The 20,351-nt window shown below is 40.7% G+C and overlaps 1 protein-coding gene and 1 long non-coding RNA gene across 2 annotated transcripts; one reads left to right on the top strand and one right to left on the bottom strand.

Moving 5' to 3' along the window:
* The first annotated feature begins 3,050 nt into the window (after positions 1–3,050).
* Positions 3,051–18,200, top strand: LOC127472847 (embryonic protein UVS.2-like). Its single transcript, XM_051791680.1, has 11 exons — positions 3,051–3,168; positions 3,327–3,351; positions 4,237–4,374; positions 5,705–5,822; positions 6,220–6,398; positions 10,811–10,892; positions 11,806–11,933; positions 13,651–13,766; positions 14,203–14,428; positions 15,530–15,648; positions 16,221–18,200. Exons 1-11 carry the CDS (start codon positions 3,100–3,102, stop codon positions 16,449–16,451), a joined length of 1,431 nt encoding a protein of 476 aa, XP_051647640.1. The 5' UTR covers positions 3,051–3,099; the 3' UTR covers positions 16,452–18,200.
* On the bottom strand, positions 13,693–20,205 carry LOC127472863 (uncharacterized). The gene is made up of 3 exons (XR_007905192.1): positions 19,850–20,205; positions 19,155–19,359; positions 13,693–13,770 (listed from the first exon to the last, which is right to left on the bottom strand). It is a non-coding gene; the product is annotated as an uncharacterized LOC127472863 (long non-coding RNA).
* Positions 20,206–20,351: the final 146 nt, after the last annotated feature.

Genomic DNA, 20,351 nt, shown 5'->3' with positions numbered 1-20,351 from the left:
GATTACATGGTGAAAAAAGTGCCCATTCTATGCTGTGAAATTAAGTTGAAACTAAGCAAGCATCACTAAGAATATGATAAACATCATATTAAAATTTCTAACCAATGGCAGTGATAAAATATCTGGCAGATCAAGGACAGTGCAGCTAACAATGAGAAATGCCAAAAGACAGTGTAAGAAAAGGCATACGGGAGAAGGAATGCAAGTTACAGCTGTGTAATCAAATTATTTGGATAGATAATGAGAACAAGACCTGAATATTATTCTGCTAAAATATTGAAGCAGGCAACTGTAGACAAGCAGCATCAAAAAGGAAATTTGCATCTACGAGACAACTTCTGATAATGTGTTATCAGGTGATATGAGACTTAGGTCTATTAATTAGCCTTGAAAAATGCCCAGTTGTTTCTGGCAGTCAGGAAAATTAATTAAACCATGGGATAAATCTCTTCATTCAAGGTTTTTTTTTCCCATGAAATGGATATGCAAAACTGGCAGAACTTCAAAGGGCCCTCCCATCCCTCCTTGCTGCACACCTGGAGTGACCCAGCTGGAACAGGTCGTCTTCTCTTGCTTCTACTGCCTAATAACTTCTGCTCTTTCCTTTGTTGTTTTGTGATGTATTGCATCAGGAATATGCTCCTGTGACTCCTTCTGTCTCTATTTTGAACCTGATCTTGAATAGACACAGAGGTTGCTTCGAACTGTACAGAAAGAGCTCTGGTTAACAATATAACAAACATGAGGACAGTTTTAGCCACATTAGAAATCCAGAGTCCAATTTCCAGGCTTCCTCCCACCCCTTCCCACAATTTATCCCAATACCAAAGAGAAAACTTTCAGGCCAGAGGCTCCTATAGGGGGAAGGGGAAGTATATATATTTATTTACACAAATAAATACTATACAAACTAAAGGCAACTATATATATATATTATTACACTTCTATCAGTCCCTTTAAGCCCCTCCCTTTAACTTTAGTCCAGGAGAAGCCTTTCAAGGCTGATATGTAACGCAGTCTCTCTCTTGTGGGAGTGTTCGGGGCCCCTGAACACTCCCTCACCAACCTTCAGCTGTTTACTGCAGTCTTTCTCCTCACAAAGTCCAAGACGGTAGCTTTGAGACCTTTCTCCTCGGTCCCATGTCAGTCTCTGCTGTGTCATTCTCTCTCTCATACCTCAGTCTCATACCTCGGTTTGCTGTTGCTGTAGTGTAGCTTATCACAGTAGGCGTTTGGAATCTTCATTCCTCCAAGTCAGTTTTCGGCTGCCCCCAGTCAAAACTCGGCAGGGCAACTCTCAAGCCTTTTGGCCCGTCTCCAATTTCACCTGGGATTCTTCTCCCAAGTGCCGAGCTCTTTCGTTATCAGCCCGTCCACTTGGCTCTGCTTCAATGCTGAGCCTCGCATCCACTCCCACTTAAACAGTGAGAGGGAAAAACAGCCCCCTTCTGCAGCTTGGCTGCAAAGGGGGGGGAAGAAGAGGGCCTGGCCAAGGCCTGCCTCTCTCTCCTCACTTACCAGTTGTTTTGTGAGTCACGTCCCTCACAAGCACTCACTCACTCCAATGCTGTCTCTAACTCTGGCCTAGGCAGAGTTGCGGAGGCTGCAGGTCTCCCCTCTCCCCCCTCGGAGGGGGGAAAGAAGGAGCCCAGCCACCCCCTGGCCTCCCACGCCTACACACAGCAGACACCAACAGAAGAATGCCAACAGCTTCTGGTGCTGTGTATGTATGATTTTGAGCAGAAGCGAACCAGACGAGTGGTGATTTGCCCTCCAGGGAACACTGCCCTAGCACCCAATCACCTCTGAGCCCCCCACTCCCAATCGGGGGGGCCATCTCAAACTATGACACTTCTGAACCTCATCCTCTTATCAGCCAAAGAAAAATGTTGCACTTCATTTTGCAGTATAATCTACATGGAAATTATAACTGTAGATGAATTGTGGAAGTCACAGAAATGTGCAATATTTTAGAAATTTTATGAGCAAACTATTAATAGGGTAAAATGAAAATATTAGTAGCAAAGCTTTACATAATATCAGCTAAAATTTTCCTAGCAAAGTACTCCCTAATAACAAAGGACCAGCCCATACATCTCTCTGAAAAGGCACACTCTGCCATCTCAATTTGCTGTGAACCACATAGGTTCCTCAAAAATTTGTCTCTGCAGGCAATTCCAAAGGTTTTCTTGCTTATTTCTTAAAGATCTGATACAGCAAATCCTTAGGATTTTCTATAGCACCTCAGTATTTGTGCAGGGGCTGAAGCTGGAAGGAGAAAGCAAGATATGCTTTCCTATGGTGGGGTTCATGTATCTGCAAGATGAATATTCCCATTCTGTGGCTTACTCTTACAGTGTAGGATTTTCTAGGATTCAGCCTGTCTTTCTAGTCTTGTTTCTACTTATGGACATCAAAGGAAGGAGGGCTTCCCAGAAGGTGGGAAGCCAAAACTCTGTGAGCTGGTGGTTTTTATTTATAGATTCCAGAAAGACATACAATTGCTGTCAGTGGTGATTATATTGCAAGATATTGTATTGGAAAAACAATTTTAATCAACAATCGGATTCATCTCTGACTCCAACAGATTTCTAGTGCTCCTGGCTAGCAATGCCTGCCTGAGAGCTGTGCACAGAGGGGACAAGCTTATAGATGGGCTTTGCAGAGCAGGGTGGCTCCTGGCAGCAAGCTAGGGAATTACTAGAACAGGTAGTGTGGATAGATCAAAGAGTTGTTTGAGACTGAGTTGTGCTGCAAACAGACTGCTACCAGATATCCTTGCCTTGGTCAGCAGTGAGGGGACCTACAGCAGCTCATGGGTTCTTAGAATTAAAGATGAGTCACTTTAAGGTTATGGAATTTTCTTTCCTATTGCTCCACTTCCTCTGTTTTCTAAAGATAAATAAGAAATGAGAGCCTGGAAATTCTCTTGAGAGGTCCTGCAGCTTGTTTGTTTTGTAAAAATACTTCTTGTTATCTAATTTTGTTACACTTGTTAACAACAGCAGCAGCTTTCCCATAAAACTTGCCCCAAGTAAACTAACCACAACTTTGACAACTGAGCTGCAGAGCAGAGAAGATCGTCTTGGAAACCTGAAGATGAAGTACTTTCTTCTGCCAACTCATTTAGCATTTCTCTATAGCTTTGCACTAAGTAAACCTGTCCAGGTGTGTCCCTGCTCTGAGATGCTGAGAATTTACATTGCTGCTGCTGAGTTGCTCTCTCTTAAAATTAGTTACAAACTCCTACTGCTGTGATTCCACATGATAGAAGTCTTCTGCTATGGAGATGAACATGTATTAAAATATATGCTTTTTTTTTTCAGATAGCTACAAGAAACAATGACTTAGGTGAGTTTGATTGTAATTATTATATAAATAACTGCAGGTTTTGGTGGGGCTGGATCTATATACCTGAGCATCGTTATCTGGTACTTTTTTCTCTTTGAAAATGTTTTTTGGCATCACTGGAAGGCAGTTCACAGAATTCAAGTGTGTTTTAAAGTCATATTCAGTGTGATTATTTATGCTGTTTGGATAAAGAAATTAAGAAGACTTATAGAGCAATTGCTACATGAAATGTTCTTTTCTATATGTAGTTTCAGCAAATCAGATTATTCTTCACTTTGTTTTCTTTTCTATGTGATATATAGCAGTTCCCTGCCTGCTACACCCAAGACTGTTGTACTTTTCTTGGCCTAATAACTGATAGCTCTTGTCTGTGAGAAATGTATTTCAAGTATTTTGGAGTCAGAATTGAGGTGGATGTCACAATGTCTTATGTCAAATTAACAGTTAACCTGGAAATTAATAGCTTTCATGCATTCAATATGCATGATAAAAATAGTAATTTCTTTTGTATGATTCATCTCATTTTTACAGAGGTCACTTATGATTTTTCTTTAATTCCACAATCTCTAATAAAGAGTACAATGACTTATAATACTTAGCAGTCCCCTCTGAAAGCTCCCAAAGCTTTTTTAAGCTAAAATATATTTAGTCAGGACTGATTACAGCTGCACTATGACATCTATATTAATATTAAACTTTTCTACCCAGGAAGCAAGGCAAACCTAACCAGTCTTGGCATACTAATCCTTTCTCACATTATTAGGAGATGAACTTCAGTGAAAGAAATTTCCAAAAGCTTGGTTAGTGTGTACCTCTTGTCTCCCTTATTTATGTGTATTTGCCTTCTCAGTGCCTTGTATGTTCTTTATCTTCTTCATCTGCCAGGTAGTGAAATAGCTGTGTATGAAGGAGACATCCTCTTGAGAAGAGGACGACGCAGTGCAATTAACTGTGAGAGTTGTTTATGGCCTAAGTCACAAGATGGACTAGTCAAGGTTCCAGTTAACATCTCTTCTGATTTCTGTGAGTGTATGCAAATGGATGCTGTAAAGTTAGCATTGATCGGCCAGTCCCTATACTCCCTGTTATTTTATTTTTCTGTGGCATGCACCAAAAGCAACCTCTGCACAAGTGAGAGTTTATTGACACATCTCTTTTGCTGTCCTTTAGCCCTGTGGTAGTTTGGCTAAGACTCCAAACATTTCAGTTACAGACACTAAAATATGTGGTTAATTGGGCTGTAGTCAGCTAATTAATTGTAATTTCAAATATTAGCCCATTCCTGCTAACTACAATACACTTTGATATTTAGCAAGTAGAGAAGAAAGAGCATAATTTATTCACATTATGAATGTATTTTTGTCAAAATTACCACTAGGAGCACTTTTTTGAACTCTATAATTTTCTTTCAAATTTCTCATAGAAATATTCCCACACTAGAAACCCTGTAGAGGCAAAAATGGAGGAAAAGATATCCTTGAAGATATTTTTTCCTTTGTTAATTCCCTCTAGTCAGTCAATAGCTCTGTCCTGTGCAAAAGGCTGCAGGAGTGATGCCTTAATCTGGACTGGGGCTTCCATACAGACCCTTCTTAAAAGATCTTACCCAGAGAGAAAATGTCATGGAAGTGAAATATGGCCTGTGCCTGATTCCCGTTCCTCAGGGAAAGGAACTGAGGAAAGCCCAGTCTCTGCGTTATCTAGTCTGCTTCTCTGCCTATGTGCTGCTTCCAGAACTGCGGCATATACTCTTGTGGTTAGGTGAGGGTTATTTCCTTCTCTCCAAACTTTAAATGTTAGGAAGTTGAGATACAAATCAGTCATAGATGATTCATAACTAAGGAAGCCAAATTAGGCCAAAATGTTCCAAAGTAGATAAACACTCTGATCTTTATTTGGTAGCTGAATAGAAACACCACATGTGATCATCAGAGCCTTGGCTGTCTCCAGTGATTCCAGAGGGGCTGTGGCAGGCATTTTTTTTTCTGATAAAAAATAAGGTTTTGGTGCTTAGCTACAGTCAACTGGCTCATTTGGGATATTTTAATCTAATTATTTATATCTGAAACTGTCTCATTTCTTCTGTCCTGTCTAATGGAAGAAACAATGTAAATTTTTGCTTTCCATCAGGGGTTTCCTATAGAATATGCATATGGATAGCTGTAATTCTTATACCTCCCCTTAAAAGTCCAATCAACTTGAAGATCTCTGAAGGCTTTGTGCCCTTTTTTTACCATACTTGTAAGATAAAAAGCTAAAAAACGTTGTGAAGTTTTAAAGGAATGCACCCCATCAATGCACCCTGGTTTTTATTAACCAAGAAAGATTTCTCCTGGCCCCATTCTCTTTCTAGCCATAACAGAGAGGTCTTGGATTGCTGATGCTCTGCAGGAGATCTCCACACTGACCTGTGTGCAGTTTGTAAATCGCACTACAGAAACAGACTACGTGTATGTCGAACACGGGCAGAGGTAAGCTCCCTGTCTCCTGAGAGTGGAAGCACTCAAAAGGTCTTTCAGATTCCTTTCTGTTTTGTTCTGGACTTAAGGAATTGCCTTTTTTTTTTATCCTGGGAGTAAAGATTCAGAGAGCAGGTGCAATTTTTCATTTTTCTTCAGATATACTGAAAGTTAAATCAGTTAATAGGCTGCAGGAATACATGTGTGTGTGGACTTAAAAGTAACAGGGTATAATTCAAAAATGAGACATTTTCTTTATTGTTGTAAAAATTTTATCTCATGCCAGTGACTATTTGAATGTCCCCTTCTGTGGCTGCATATCTAAAGGACGTTGGTGACATAAACAGTACATCTATTTTTTTGTATTTGCTGAATATAATAATTTTGGTTATTGATTGCCTATTCTTAGTTGCTGGTCTTACTTTGGAAAAATTGGAGGACGTCAAGCAGTAGGCCTGGTGAAAAATGGTTGCATGGATAAAGGAGCAATTCAGCATGAAATGAACCACGCGCTGGGTTTCATCCACGAACAGGCACGAAGCGATCGAGACAGATTTGTCAAGATTATGTGGGAACACATAGTGGCAGGTATGTCCACTAAATCTTAAGAGAAAATATATACTTTCAGATAAAGGAGAATGTTTGTACTAGGGAAATTTCAGTGGCTACACCTATGGTAGTGTGGAAGATACAGTCTAAAAGTAGCTCTACATTCTTATTCTGATTGCCATCTTGAGCCCAGACTTCAAAATATCAAGATCATCAGAAATGCAAAATGTTATAGATAAGACTTGGCCATGAAGTAAGACTATAGGACTCTTAACTGGGTGAAACGTGACATTTGAGATCATGGTGGGGAATCACGCAGCAGCTCTATCCTGGGGAAAATCATGGAAATAGGGGAAGGCAGCAAGTAGACATCTTGGCACTGGCAGTGAGTGAAATGCACATATCCTAAAATGTATATGAACGAGGGACTCAATACTGAGACAATGGAAGCACATGCAACCACTAGCATGTGCAAAATTCTGGAACCTGGTGTGATGTGAGAGGAATGACTGCAATTATTTCCTCCTTGTGGACAGAATAATATACGCTCCCATGAAAAGAAGGAGCCATGGGGAGCAATCAGGATAGGTAAATCTATAGAGGAAAAACAAGTGGATGTTATTTGGGGAAAGGAATCCAGGATAAATAGTTTGGGCATGTGCCCATGATCTGTGTGCTGAAAACGTGGGCTCATATACACACCTCCAGGGTCTGGGCAATAAAGGGTAGAGAGAACAGCAGGAGATCAAAGGGAAAATGAGAAAGTGGTACACAGAAGGAAAATATCAGAAGAAAGTATGGAGGGAATCACTTATCTGACAGCTGTGAGAGAGCTGGACAACTCAAAACAATTGTAAAAATAAAATAGTGTATTTAGTTCATTATAGAAAATAATAGTAAATGGGGCTGGACAATCAAATACCAAATTCTCATACACCTCTTCAACAAATGAGTTATTCAGCTCTTCACTGTCAGGCAAAGCTGAAAATATCTTTTTCTCCAGATGGAACTTGATTGTTTTTATTGAAAATTCCTAACACACTGTTCTCCAAAGTTTTTTCAGCTATTCCCATGATATCCTAAATAAATTCCATTTGTGCTGTTCTTTATTGAGTTTTCAGCTCTAGTGTTAAGGTATAATTTTGCTGTGAGTTGTTTGCCACTGTACAATGGTGTGCCATGTTTGAAATGCCAGCAAAGGATATACTAGAAAAGAGGAATTGAAAACATTAAGTTATATATATTAGACACACAGAATCTTACACTAGTTTTGCAGAGGGAAGTCCACAGGTACAGATGTCATAATTTCTGAAGGATAGAGAATCACAGACTATGCTGAGTTGGAAGGGACCCCACAGGACCATGAGTGATACGATGTACTTGAAAGTATCATCCAAATCCTTCTTAAACTCTGTCAGACTTGGTGCTGTGACCACTTCCCTGGGGAGCCTGTTCCAGTGCCCAGCCACCTTCTGGGTGAAGACCCTTTTTCTAATACCCAGCCTAAACCTCCCCTGGCACAACTTCAGGCCATTCCCTCAGGTCCTGTCACTGGTGTCCTCCAGGCTGAACAGACCAAGTGACCTCAGCTGCTCCTCATATGGCTTCCTCTCAAGGCCCTTCACCTTCTTCATTGCCCTTCCTTGAACACTCTCTAATGGCTTAATGTCATTCCTATGTTGGGTGCCAAAAACTGCACACAATATTCAAGATGAGGCTGCACCAGTGCAGAGCAGAGCAGGACAATACCCTCCCTTGACCACCTGCTGATGCTTTGCCTGATGCCCCCCAGGACACGGTTGGCCCTCCTGGCTGCCAGGGCACTGCTGACTCAGATTCAACTTGCCTACAACCAGGACCCCTAGATCCCTTTCCGTGACATTGCTTTCCAGCATCTCATTCCCCAGTCTGTACAAACATCTGAGGTTGCCCCATTCTGGGTGCAGTATCCAGCATTTCCCCTTGTTGAACTTCATATGGTTGGGGATTGCTCAGTCCTCTAATTTGTCGAGGTCTCTCTGCAGGGTCTCCCTGCCTTCGAGGGACTCAACAGCTCCTCCCAGTTTTCTGTCATCTGCAAACTTGCTTAGTATCCCTTCCAGTCCTGTGTCCAAGTCATTTATAAAGATGTTGAAGAGCACAGGGCCTACAATGGAGCCCTGTGGAACCCCACTGGTGACAGGTTGCCAGTCTGATGGTACCCCATTCACTATTACCCTCTGTGCTCAACCCCTGAGCCAGATGTAACCAAGCTCTGATTCAGGCACAGTATCATGAAAGGATAAATGAGGGGAAAGACGTAAAGAAGACAAGACTATGCAAAAGGCGATGGGCTATATCTTCAGTGTTTTAACAGTGTTCACCATGGGTGGAGAATGAGACGATTTGTGTGACAAGGGAGTTAGAATGCAGAGTGTATGCAGCTCAAGCACTGTAGGGAAAAAATGCGAAGATATAAAGGGGAAAGGAAATAAAGAAACACAGTTATGTTCATGAGGACTGTTAGTGTACATTTCCTCTAAAAACATGCTGCAGTGCTCATAGCAGAGCTCCTCCTGACTTTGGTGGTGCAGAAGTAGACCTCAAGACCTTTTGCAGCTTCCCAGCTCTCTCACACAAGCTGTTCTCTTGCCAGGACTTCCGTACTGTGGATGTTTTCTGGATTTTGTTTTTATCCAGTAATTTACGTTGGAAGCCATCCTACTTCTTTGTTTTGACAAAATGCAGCCCGATTGGTTGCTGTCCACTTAGCTACTTGAAACTCAGCTTGTTTTTCCCAAACTTTTGGAGAAAAAAAAATATTCAGAAGAGTCATTACACTTAGATTCTGGCAGAGGTAGATTTTATTATTTTTTTTTAGAGTGGAAAAGATAGGGTAAGTCCCCACACATGTGCAGGTCTAGACAGCCAGATCTCTCTGGTATGTGATGAGGGAGATGGTTGTTTGCTGGCAGCACCTCAGTCCAGCCAGGATGCCATTACTTTTTCTTTATTTAGCAAAAAAATTCAGCAAAGCACTTCTGTGCCAAACAGTAGCCACATGCTCAGATGTTCACTGCATTTGAACTGTGTTCTCTGTTCATCACCTCAAAAGAAGCTGTGTACTTCCTGATAATTCTTTCTGAAGTCAGTATAGCAGATAAGAGGAACTGAGATTAAAACATAGTCAGGGGGACCAATGCCATTGAGAGACAGTTTAAGCCTTAATGAGGCTTTGATCTATGAAAAGCTCCAAAGTTGTGTTTATCCCCAAATTTTATATGACTGAGGATTTTGAATCTTCTTTTTGCATGTCTTAGCCCTCAGCCCAGGACCAGCACTGGAGGGCATTACTGGCTGAGATTTCCTCTTGTTGCAAGCCTGCTGAGTTGTGTAGGCTGCAAAGATATCCAGTTCTGAACTCTTGTCCAGATGGTCCGTGGTTTACAAACCACATTTACAGTTACAATAACGGAGTACAGAACTGGAAAGGAGTGCCCGGTGGTTAGGGCTTTAGCTTCAATGCCAGACTGACTTCATTCAGCTCCCTGCTCTGACAGTGCTTGCTTGCCTGCCTGTCATACCATGGCCAAGAGACCCAGAATGCAATTCATATTCATGCTCTACAGTCCATGGAGAGAACGAGGTGTCTTCTTCAGATAAAACTCCCTCTAACTGTGTCTCTCTTTCTTTCCGTCTCCTCTGACTAACCTGGAAGCCTTGAGGAATAGCTTCAGTGCCTAACTTAGAGAAATAAAGCTAGGTGACATGAATTCCCATCTCTGTCCCTGGTCCCCAGTCCTGTATCAGTGTAACACTTTTTTTATCTCATACTGGCTTTTTAAGGTTAAACAGATGAAAAGCAGCTATATTCAGACAGAATTGTTTAGCTGAGTTTCTCTGCTTCATGTGAATCATATCTCTCACTGTAGTCACTGCTGATGGGTTTGATAAGAGACAAGGCCAGAACATGACTGATAACATGGCCTCTGGGGCAAGGAATCCCTTTCTTTTGTGGTCTTATAACCCTGTGGTGAAAGGACTCAGCAAGACCCATGCATAGCTCTGAATTTTTTACCTACGTGGGTAGCCAGATTTCCCTCTAAAGGTATGGATGCAGCTTTGGAGACATAGGTTGGATGTTTATAATATTCAAGATAATGCTCTGAAATGTATTTGGAGACATCCTAAAGAAGATGGACAGATGAGTAGTTTTGCTTGAAGAGTGTAATGGATTCATTGATTATATCAAAACTTTGACTTACTTGATTCACTTTATATTCTGAAACCTACTAGACTGTAAAAATGGATTCCCATGGGCTTCAAAAATCTCAGGTGGTTTTGCCAGATCCGAGATTTCATGAGAACAAGTATTAGTATCCAAAGTTGCTCTTAGGATTATGACAGCAGGCAGTGTACTATTAGAGCAGCAATAATTGTTCTGACTGAAATGTTGCTTTCCTTCCTTACAGGGGAACAAGGGAACTTTGGAAAAATGAATTCCAGAAACCTGGGTCTTCCCTATGACTACTCTTCAGTGATGCACTATGGCGCGTAAGTTGTTTTCTGAAATGTCTTTTCAAAGGAGCAAACAGCTTTCGGATCTAGGAAGAAGCAGTTGCTCTGTGCAGGGAATTAATTTGCTGTTCATTTAAAATTGAGTGAATGGACATAATTAAGAGCGAGCATACTTCCTTTGTCAGCAGGAGTCCTGGAAAACGAGAATTGATATGGACAGAATTAAAACATAGGACAACACTTTCATTCACTGTACTCCTGCCTCTTGCTAGCAGAGGCCTTTGACATGGCTGTGGTCCAAAGTCTAACTGTTTTGAGTCACTGATCTAAACTAGTTCTGAAGTCTAAATTATTTCATTAATATAGTAACAGCTGATCATAGACAACAACATTTAAGTATAGAGGCAAGAAAGATGGATTTATTTTTTTTATATCATTAAAATGTTGTATGCTGCCTTATACTCATCTGGGAGCACTGCCTAAGGCTGCATTTTAGTCCATAATGTACAAGCTTATATTATGTGCCTTCTCCTTTATTTCCTTGAGCAAGTAACAACTTCTGAACAAAACTGTGAAATAAAACTTGCCTAGCCAAAAGCAGGAAATTGCAAACAGCAAATAGGCAATTAGTAACTGAGACAGAACTACTTCTGTCTCCTCTGCCTCAGGAACCAAGAATGTGGGATTCAGTTCATTTTGCCAGGACATTGGTGAACTCTCTTGACTCAGGACAGTGCAGCTTTTTCTGCTTCCCTGCCCTCAGCTGCTGCACACCAAATGGCTGCCACACTGATCCTCTTCAGGGAAGATGAGCTGGTCTCTGAGAAGCTTCTTGTCCTTTTCCATTCTGTTCATTCTGTTCATGTGGTACATGAATATGATTATGCAGTTAGAGAACTTCACTGTCTAGGAGAAGTAATCTAGAAATGTGATTTCCTTATTCCTACAGGTACGATTTCTCCAGCACTCCAGGGAAACCAACTATTGTACCAGTTCCTGACCCCTCTATACCCATTGGGCAGAGAGAAGGGCTGAGTAACTTGGATGTAGCCAAAATCAACAAGCTCTACAAGTGCAGTAAGTGCTGTAGATAAAAGGCATGGGAGCTGATGTCTGTGGGCACTGACAGACATCCCCCAAAGGAACTCAGCCATCAGTCCTTTCAATACATCTCTCCCTCACTCTACAAGAGGAAACAACTATCCCTGTGCCAAACCCCTGCCTTCTTGGAAAGGACAATTTACTTTCAATAATTCACTGTCATTCTGAGGTATCCTCACCTAATCCCTGCTCTTTGACATAAGCAAAATCTATTAGAGAAATCACGGGTGCTACTTCTGTCAAATTCTAATTTCAGGAGAGCTTGGAAGGTTGTAAAGCACGTAACCTCTCCTCAGCCATGATTATAGCTTAGGGTCATGTGCCTCAGTAGTCCCAGCAGGTTTGTGATTTCTCTCAACTAGAAAATGACTGAAGGGTTGTAAGTATGGGTGCCATTCAGAAATCTCTTTGAGAAGAAAACCACAGGCTTTTTGTATAGCTATCTAATTCCTCGCTCCATCCATTTCTTAACTCATCCCTGTGGTATCTTAAGGTCTAGAAATACCTAGCATTCCTCTGTAAGCAGGAACTCTTCAGCTGAGATGCACAAAACAGGTATAACATCATGCTCCTGCAATGCATGGGTTTTGCCTGAACTCCCAGTACACAGGCTAATTGATTTATATGGTATTTGACTTTTATGGCATGTTATTCAATTAGTTTCCACCAAAACAGGAAGAAACATTAACAAGGCCTAAATAGTAGTGTACTAAATTCTGCTCTGAATTGTGTTAGAACTTAGTTAAATAATTAGAAATTAGAAGTAAACAGCTTTCCTTCCTTTGGATAGTTAGGTACAGAAATCATTGCAGAGAGTGATTTCTCCAAATCCTAAACTTCAGATAAGACAACGTTACAATGGCTGTCATGTTCTCAAAGATAGTCATAAAAAATATTTAATTATACTCATTCTTGACAGTGGGACTGGGAATGAATCACACTTCAATACCATTATTATGTAATTTCATAATTAGATCTGTATGCTTGGAAGAACTAAATTAAATTTAAAAAAAAAAAAGAGAGAAAAACTCAGGTGCAAAGCAAAAACCAAACACGAAAAAAGTCCAGTTGTCTCAGGAAAAGCAGGGAGCAAGAGAAATATGTCATAAATTCATATGATCAGATGCCATATATTCGTGTTTTGTAATTGAGGGAGTTACACATAGTGCAAAAAATGAAGACGTGGAAAGATGAAAGACAGATGAGATCGGACTTTGTATATCAGTCACTAGGTCTGTTGCTAGACTTTAGTGCTGTTACTATTTTCCCCCAGTGACTACCCCTCTTTGATTTGACAGTGTCTAGTTTTCAAGCTTGATTTTTGCATACACACATTTGCTGATGGGAACTGATATACTGATTTCATTGAAACTAGTTCCGTCATTGAGGTTAAGGAAGTTCACAGCTGATCCAGGCCTTTTTCAGTAAACTAAAATGTGAAAAGAATGAAGCCCTACTATCTTTAAAAAAACATTAGTAGCTGAATCAGATAAGTACTTTAACCACCTTTATTTCACTTGCAGTTTTTCAATAACTTTTACACTAGGAACATCAACACAATTGTAAGCATTATAATTAATTTCTCTTTTGCAAGCTTCGTTGATGCAAATGGTTGGAGAGACTTGTCAGGCACTCCGGGAAGATTTTTGTGCAGTTTTCATTCTCTTCAACACTGTTTGGTTCTTCCCTTCAGATTGCTGTAGTTCTGTGTTGCCTAAATCCAAAGGCTCATTCTCCTCTGTCAATTACCCATCTCCATATCCGAACAACAGCAACTGTCTGTGGTTGATCCGCGTCCGTCGAAGTAAGGTAACTTTTATTAGGAGAAAAGAGGTTTGAACCTCAGTGTCTGGACTATGCAGCATTATTTCATTATCGTGAGTACCCCCTGGGAGTCAGTTTCATGGATCAAGACATTTATTTTGTTATGCAGTGAATGAAAGACAGTCTCAACAATTTTCATAAGACTTAAGACTATGAGATGCCTTATTTAACTTGATTTTTATCCAGTTCAGATTGGATGGCTTTTCAAAGACAAGCAGCAGTGAAAGATCAATCTCCAGGAGCTCAGTAATAGGATAGCTAGGTGAAATTCTACACTCTTTTAATAAAGAAAGTAGAGTTTCAATGATACATGGATAGTAAAATAAATATGAAGTTCTGGTTCACTTGATAACCATTAGATGGTTTGAGGCTTTCCCTGTGGATAGCATTAAATCCCACATCTGCTTTCTTGTTTCTCAAGGTTTTCCTGCAGTTTGAGGCTTTTGATCTTCAACCCTCCCCAGACTGTTCTTCTGACTATATAAAAATTTACAATGGAAACAGCAGGAATTCCCCTGTCCTGCTGGACAAGTACTGTGGGAAGGATTCATTGCCCTCCTTAGTGGCATCTGGATCAACAATGCTGGTAGAGTTTGCAAGTGATGAGAACATTACAGCCACAGGATTCAGAGCCTCCTACAACAGGGGTATGAACACTCCTTCACAAAGTTTATAGAACAGCATTAATAGTATTTGTATGTAAGAATTTAAAATTTTTACTATATACTCCAGAGTAGGTCTCTGTCATACTTTAGACTTTCCCAGGAATTGCTAATGCAGGAGGCCAGGCAATGATGGGTCTGAAGTCTCATAGGAAACACAAAATGGGATGTTGCATGGATCTCATGTTAGTAATCCTGAGATCCCACTCATATTCTTCTGAGAGCCTGTGTTAGGCTTCTTCATATCTCCAGAACCATTTCTTTAAATAAAAACAATGCAATGACTTTAATTAATAGGAGTGGTGCAGCCAAAGAGCACAAAGACTGCAGAACTCAACAAGAGATCTCAACCAATGAGATATAAAGCCAGTAACCAGGCAAGATGTTATGCAAGATTTTGTAGGATTTTATGCAATGGGAGAGGTACTGACCTTGGGTAACTTACACTTTCTGAATCAAAAGCTTTTGTTATGTGCATGAAACACAGTGCTTACTGTAGTCACTTGAGGGGTGTCTGTTTTGCGAATGCACAAATGTATTATGGACTGCCAGACAAAATTTTGTTGTGCTGCAGCATGCTTTCAGTTAGGCAGTAGCCCAAATAACTTGCTGCTGCTTTATTTCAACTGAAAATCCAAACCTTTTTTCAGCATAAATTGAAGAAGTCTTAGAAATGTGTCATTTTTACTCTTTTTGCATTATTTGATGGAGTCATTTTTAGAAAACACCAGATCTAGCTTGATAATGCAATCTTGAATACTTGAGCTAATTCTTCTCTGAAGTGCAGGTAGTGCCATTAGAATGCTAGGCTAATATGGTAACACTCAATTTTAAAGACAGATACAGCTTTAGATGCAGCTGTTCCCTGTTCTCCAAAGGTTATTTATCAGATATGTTTCTAAGTTCCTTGAGTACAGCTGCTGATACAAATATTAAGCAAAGAAATAAAATATTTCGGCAGTCGATTTTCATGGTAGTACATTCTTTTCTTGGCTTGAAGAAATAATACAATCGAGTATATGCAAGCTCATTTCTACTGACAAAATGCTCTTGTTAATATATCTTTCACTGTTTTTCACTCTTCAGTGAATTGTGGAGCCACTTTCAGAGATTCAAATGGAGTTATCACTTCTCCAAACTACCCTAATAAATACCCCAAAAACAGAGCATGCTTCTGGATCATCAGTTCTCCAGTAGGATACAAGGTAAGACACAGATGAATTCAGTTATGGGTTTCATCACTGTTCTCTGATGCAATGTGTTTCCCTTGGAGAATAAGAGCTGTAATGTCACTTTTTCAGCAGGCATTCTCAGAGTAAAAATCTGAAAGCAAAAATTCATTTTAAGAACTTATGTTGGATCTTGGAATCTGAAGTGCTCAGCAAGGGAAAACCTTTACATGTGCATGTGAACTTACGAATTTAGCTTGTACCAGTAGGTACAAGCTTTGTTCAAAATAATCCCTAAGTAAGAGTTCCCACTAGAAAACTCAAACATTGCACAGGTGTTGTTTTTATATTTCTCTAGAGAAAAGAACATAAAGTGTAGAGGATCAATCTTGTCCCTTGCTTCTTCTTCCAATCCAAAGACTGATGAACTAAGCAAATAATTTGATACTTATTTGCATTGCCGTATGGGATCAGGATGTGGTGCAACCACAGAATAAAAAACAGTGCCTGCACACAAGGATTTTAGATTATTTGTCCTTGTTACATACAAAGGGTAAGAGAAAAGGCTGTAACCTGGAAGCAAAGTGCTTTCTTTGTATTTTCTCCAGATATCTCTCAAAATGTTATCCTTTGAGCTGGAATATAGTGACAGATGCACCTATGACTACTTGCTCATACATGATGGAAGCCAACCTACATCACCTGCAGTTGGCCCTTACTGTGGGACAGAGAAGGTTGCAGACTTTACTTCTACTGGGAACTTTGTGCTGGTTGAATTTCACAGTGATATAGTTTGGGAGTTGCCCGGATTTGTGATGAGTTATACATTTGGTAGGTAAGTCCTATACAGATGGGGGTTGAAAAACACAGGATGAAAATAAGAGTCCAACTAGCCAAAGGTAAAAGTCAAAATGCCACCAATTTCAGAAAAAAAATATAGCTCCCTGATACCTTTCACAAGCTTGAAGCTTGATCTCTTAGTCTTACATCTGCAGTGGTGTAATTTGCATGGTGAATCATGGACAGAAATGTTCCTGCCCATGGGATGCTTCTGTCTGAGATTGTAGGCTTTTTGTTTTACTAATCCCATTGCTGGTGTTGCATGGCCAAATACAATAGCAGAGCTGAAACTATGTAAACAGATTTTTAAGAACTTCTAGTGGTAGAAACTGTGCCCATAAAAAAATCCAGAATATGGCTATGTAGCAACTTTAGCCTGTATTCTGGTAAATGTTATTACTCAACTCTAATTTGCATTCCAGCATACATAACAGAAAAACCTTCAGACACATACTTATTTATGCTTTGAAGCTAAGATCACTTACACAATTCCTGAGCTTAACCTGGAAATCACCATTTTACACTGAAGGTGCAAACTAGGATGTTTGTACAGCATCTCAGCTTGAAGAATTGCACTACCCTCTGTGAGATGAATGAGGTCAGGGAACAAATTTAACTAAAGAAACAGTTAAGAGTGGCAGGAACAAGCAGTGAGGGAAAGGAAATGGAGTGAAGCACCTATTGTTGCCACTGTGCTGTGGCCTGAGTCAGGTATTGAAATTGTCCACGGGGTTTTACCAAAATACTTTTTAAAAATGAGGCCTGAAAACTTAATGCAAAGTGCATTTATTGAATGTTCTCTTTGGAGAACATTTTAGGTGTGAAGTACCTTGTCTGTAGAGAGAAATCTTCCTCCTCTGAGAAGACAGCTGAAGAGGAGAAAGAAATCACCACCATAAACACTAGCACTTTGCCTTGATTTGATGTATTCAGAATTAAATGCTAACGCCAAACTGAGAGATACCAAAATATAATAAATAATAAAAGTTTTTGCTGAAATTATGCCTTTTTGAAGAAGAGCATGTGGAAAATGCCCATTTGCTTTCCTGGTGCCAGGAAGGCAGCCAAGAAAATTTTGAATTACGATGACTTTTTTGTGTGTGTGTGGTTTTGGGGTTTTTTTTAAGGATCTGTAATGTCCTGCTTTTTAAGCACCGGTTAATTTTTAAGCACGGCAGACTGATAATTGATAAATTATGGACATCAGGATCTAGAGCTTTCTTGCATCATGGTAGGAAAGTGCATGCATAGCAGGCAACAAATACTTGTAGTTCTTACAAGTTCCTGTCTTCTATTTTTAACTTCAACTTCAGACTGTAAAAATACTAATTCTTCTCTCTGAGTCTGAAGACTTTCATGGAGGTGCAAAAGTAATAACCCTGTGACGTCTCATTGTATAACAATGTTGAATGAATCCCTATTTTAAATAGATAGTGCTGAACAGCTTTGTAACTTGAATATTACTTTAGATTCCCTTCCCAGTGCAGGAAGAGAGGTTGACAGTGAAAACTGAGGCAAGAAAAATTTTGTTGTGTATCTCAGCCTTTTCCTTATCCATTGTTGTGTTCATTAGAGTCGTGTTCATTGGGGGTGATGCTTTCTTTGACCTTCCTTTTCTGGCTGACATACCTGTAGAAGACCTTGTTACTATTCTTTGCATCCCTTGCCAAGTTGAGCCCCATCCACACCTTAGCCTCCCTGACCCCATTCCTATACAATCAGGCAGCATCCCTATGCTCTTCCCAGGATACCCTTTCCTGCTTCCACTGCCTGTGCATTTCCTTTTTGCCCTTTAGTCTCAACTCAGCCATGCCAGTCTCTTGCCTTCTTTTTCTGATTTCTTACACCTGGGGATCAAGAGCTCTTGTGCTTTATGATCTACCAGATCTTAAAGATCTACCACCTTGGTTCTGGTCCCTTGTCCCAGAGGGCAGTTTCCCAAAGGGTCCTATTAACTAACTCCTTTAAGAGCTGGAAGTTTGTTTTCCTGAAATTCAGGGTCCTGACTTTACTCTGCCTGATCCATATCGCTCAGGACTGCAAACAATGTCTGACAGAAAATAAGGGCAGCTTTTGATGGGCTGTAATACAGTTGGTTCCTCATCTAATAGAAGAAAATGAGCCTATTGCAACTGCAAGAGAGTACTGAAACTCAGTTTTCAATTTCACTCTGGTGATGATCTGCCCTATTTCCCACACTGAACTGCAAGGAAAAACATTACAGCCTGGGAGACTTAGTAGGCAAACGGTCACTTAATTTACTTAATTTAAAATTTTTCAGATCCAAAGCTTTACTATAATGTTCAATTATAGTAATCAAGCCCCAAGGTTGTCAAGGCCAAGTCTAATACAGTGGGGCACAGTTTCACAGCGAGTTAGAGAAGAGCACAGCTTTTGCGGCTATAACTATGTAGGACAGAGAATGCAACAACTGAGTTTGGCATGAACCAAAGACAATTTAATCTCTCCTGGACTTCAAATAGAAATTGAAAACCTTACAGGCTAAGTTGTCACATAGGATTTTATAATCGAGTTCACTTTATCATGGGAAACATCAGCGGGTAAGAGAAGAAATAAAGGAAAGCTCCTGCTGTTCCGTTGCCAAATGGCTTTTGGTGTAGGAGCTGGAGAACTGCGGGGGCCGGGCCCCCTCTGGCGGACACCTGCAAGGGAAAGGGAACGGGAATGGGAACGTGCCGTACCTCTTCTCCAGACACGGGAGAGTGAGCTTTTCTCCTGCCCTGGTCACGGCGCTCAGTTCCATCCGGCAAATTTAGCCGAGGCGTTTCTCAACAGGGATGTTCTCCAAGTTGCTTCCTCCCGTGCCCCTCTGTTGGTGCTGTCTGGTTAGGAAGGTTCTTTCGTTCACTGTATTTTTGTCTTAAAGGGCGGCATTCCAAATTCCACCTGTCAGTCGGTAGGTTGCACTATAACATTAAGATTCAAACTTCCTCTTCCTCTTTTCCTATTGATCAGCTCAATAGCAAAGACAATGAAGTCTTTTGTTTGAGTTTATATTTGTCTCGATTCCCTGCTCTATGCCTACGATACGTGGAATTTCCGGGTGATCTCTAGCATAATTGCTGAACAGGTGCAAAGTTTAGCTTTCAAGTTTGATAAAGTCGTCTTTCCAATGTTTTCTGAAAACAAAAAACCCACCAAAACCAAACAAAAAACCCACCCAACCAACCAAAACAAAAATACAAACAAAAATGAAACAAATCAAAAATAAAAAATTGAGAGGGGAAACCTGCATTGTTTTTTTCTTTAAATTTAGCTTTGTTCAGGTATTAACAAGTCTTACTTCCTTGAATAAATCAGTCAGTTTCCTAATTTAATTGTGTAGGTTTTTACAATGTGGACTTATATATTAAACTGAAAAGAATGCAAAATGTACCTGCAAACTCATGCGGTTAGCAGGATGACTCATGGTACACTCAGTAACTCTTTCTGGAAACCCTGCAGGACGTTCCCTTCTGAGGGCACATAGACCAACAGTGGCAAGGATGGGCTGGAGATAACAGGAGTTTTGCAATTCAGTCGATTCTTGCTGTTCTGAACCAGGATCTCACCACAGGTTTAAGACGAAAAAGACCCCAAAACCAGAGTAACTCGGGGGCAACCTTGTCAGCATTAGAGAAGACACTTTTCGGTCCAATTAACACCCACGGCTAATGTCCGCCGGGACATGGCGCTGCCGGCGGCACCAAACTACAGGTACCACAATGCATCGTGCGGCGATGGTGCCCTGGCTGGTGGCCCGGGCGGCCCGGCACTGGGACCGTGCGGAGCCCTGGGCAGTGTAGTTTATCCACGGAGAGCTGCCCGTCGGCTGGCGCCGGGAAGGGCGGGGCGAGGGACTACAACTCCCGTCGGGCCGTGCGCCCTCAGCTCCGTGT

Source organism: Manacus candei, unplaced genomic scaffold (genome assembly GCF_025592945.1).
Source record: "Manacus candei isolate 608988 ecotype Guabito, Panama unplaced genomic scaffold, ASM2559294v1 h1tg000033l, whole genome shotgun sequence".
Taxonomy (NCBI): Eukaryota; Metazoa; Chordata; class Aves; order Passeriformes; family Pipridae; genus Manacus; species Manacus candei.
This window is presented reverse-complemented; position numbering and strand designations above follow the sequence as displayed.

What these genes read in the sequence shown, in the direction of transcription:
- LOC127472847 (XM_051791680.1), top strand. Translation starts at nt 3,100, where the DNA reads ATGAAGTACTTTCTTCTGCCAACTCATTTAGCATTTCTCTATAGCTTT. An exon ending in TACAAGAAACAATGACTTAG is followed by an intron (nt 3,352 to 4,236) that starts GTGAGTTTGATT and finishes TTCATCTGCCAG; the next exon opens with GTAGTGAAATAGCTGTGTAT. An exon ending in GTTCTCCAGTAGGATACAAG is followed by an intron (nt 15,649 to 16,220) that starts GTAAGACACAGA and finishes TATTTTCTCCAG; the next exon opens with ATATCTCTCAAAATGTTATC.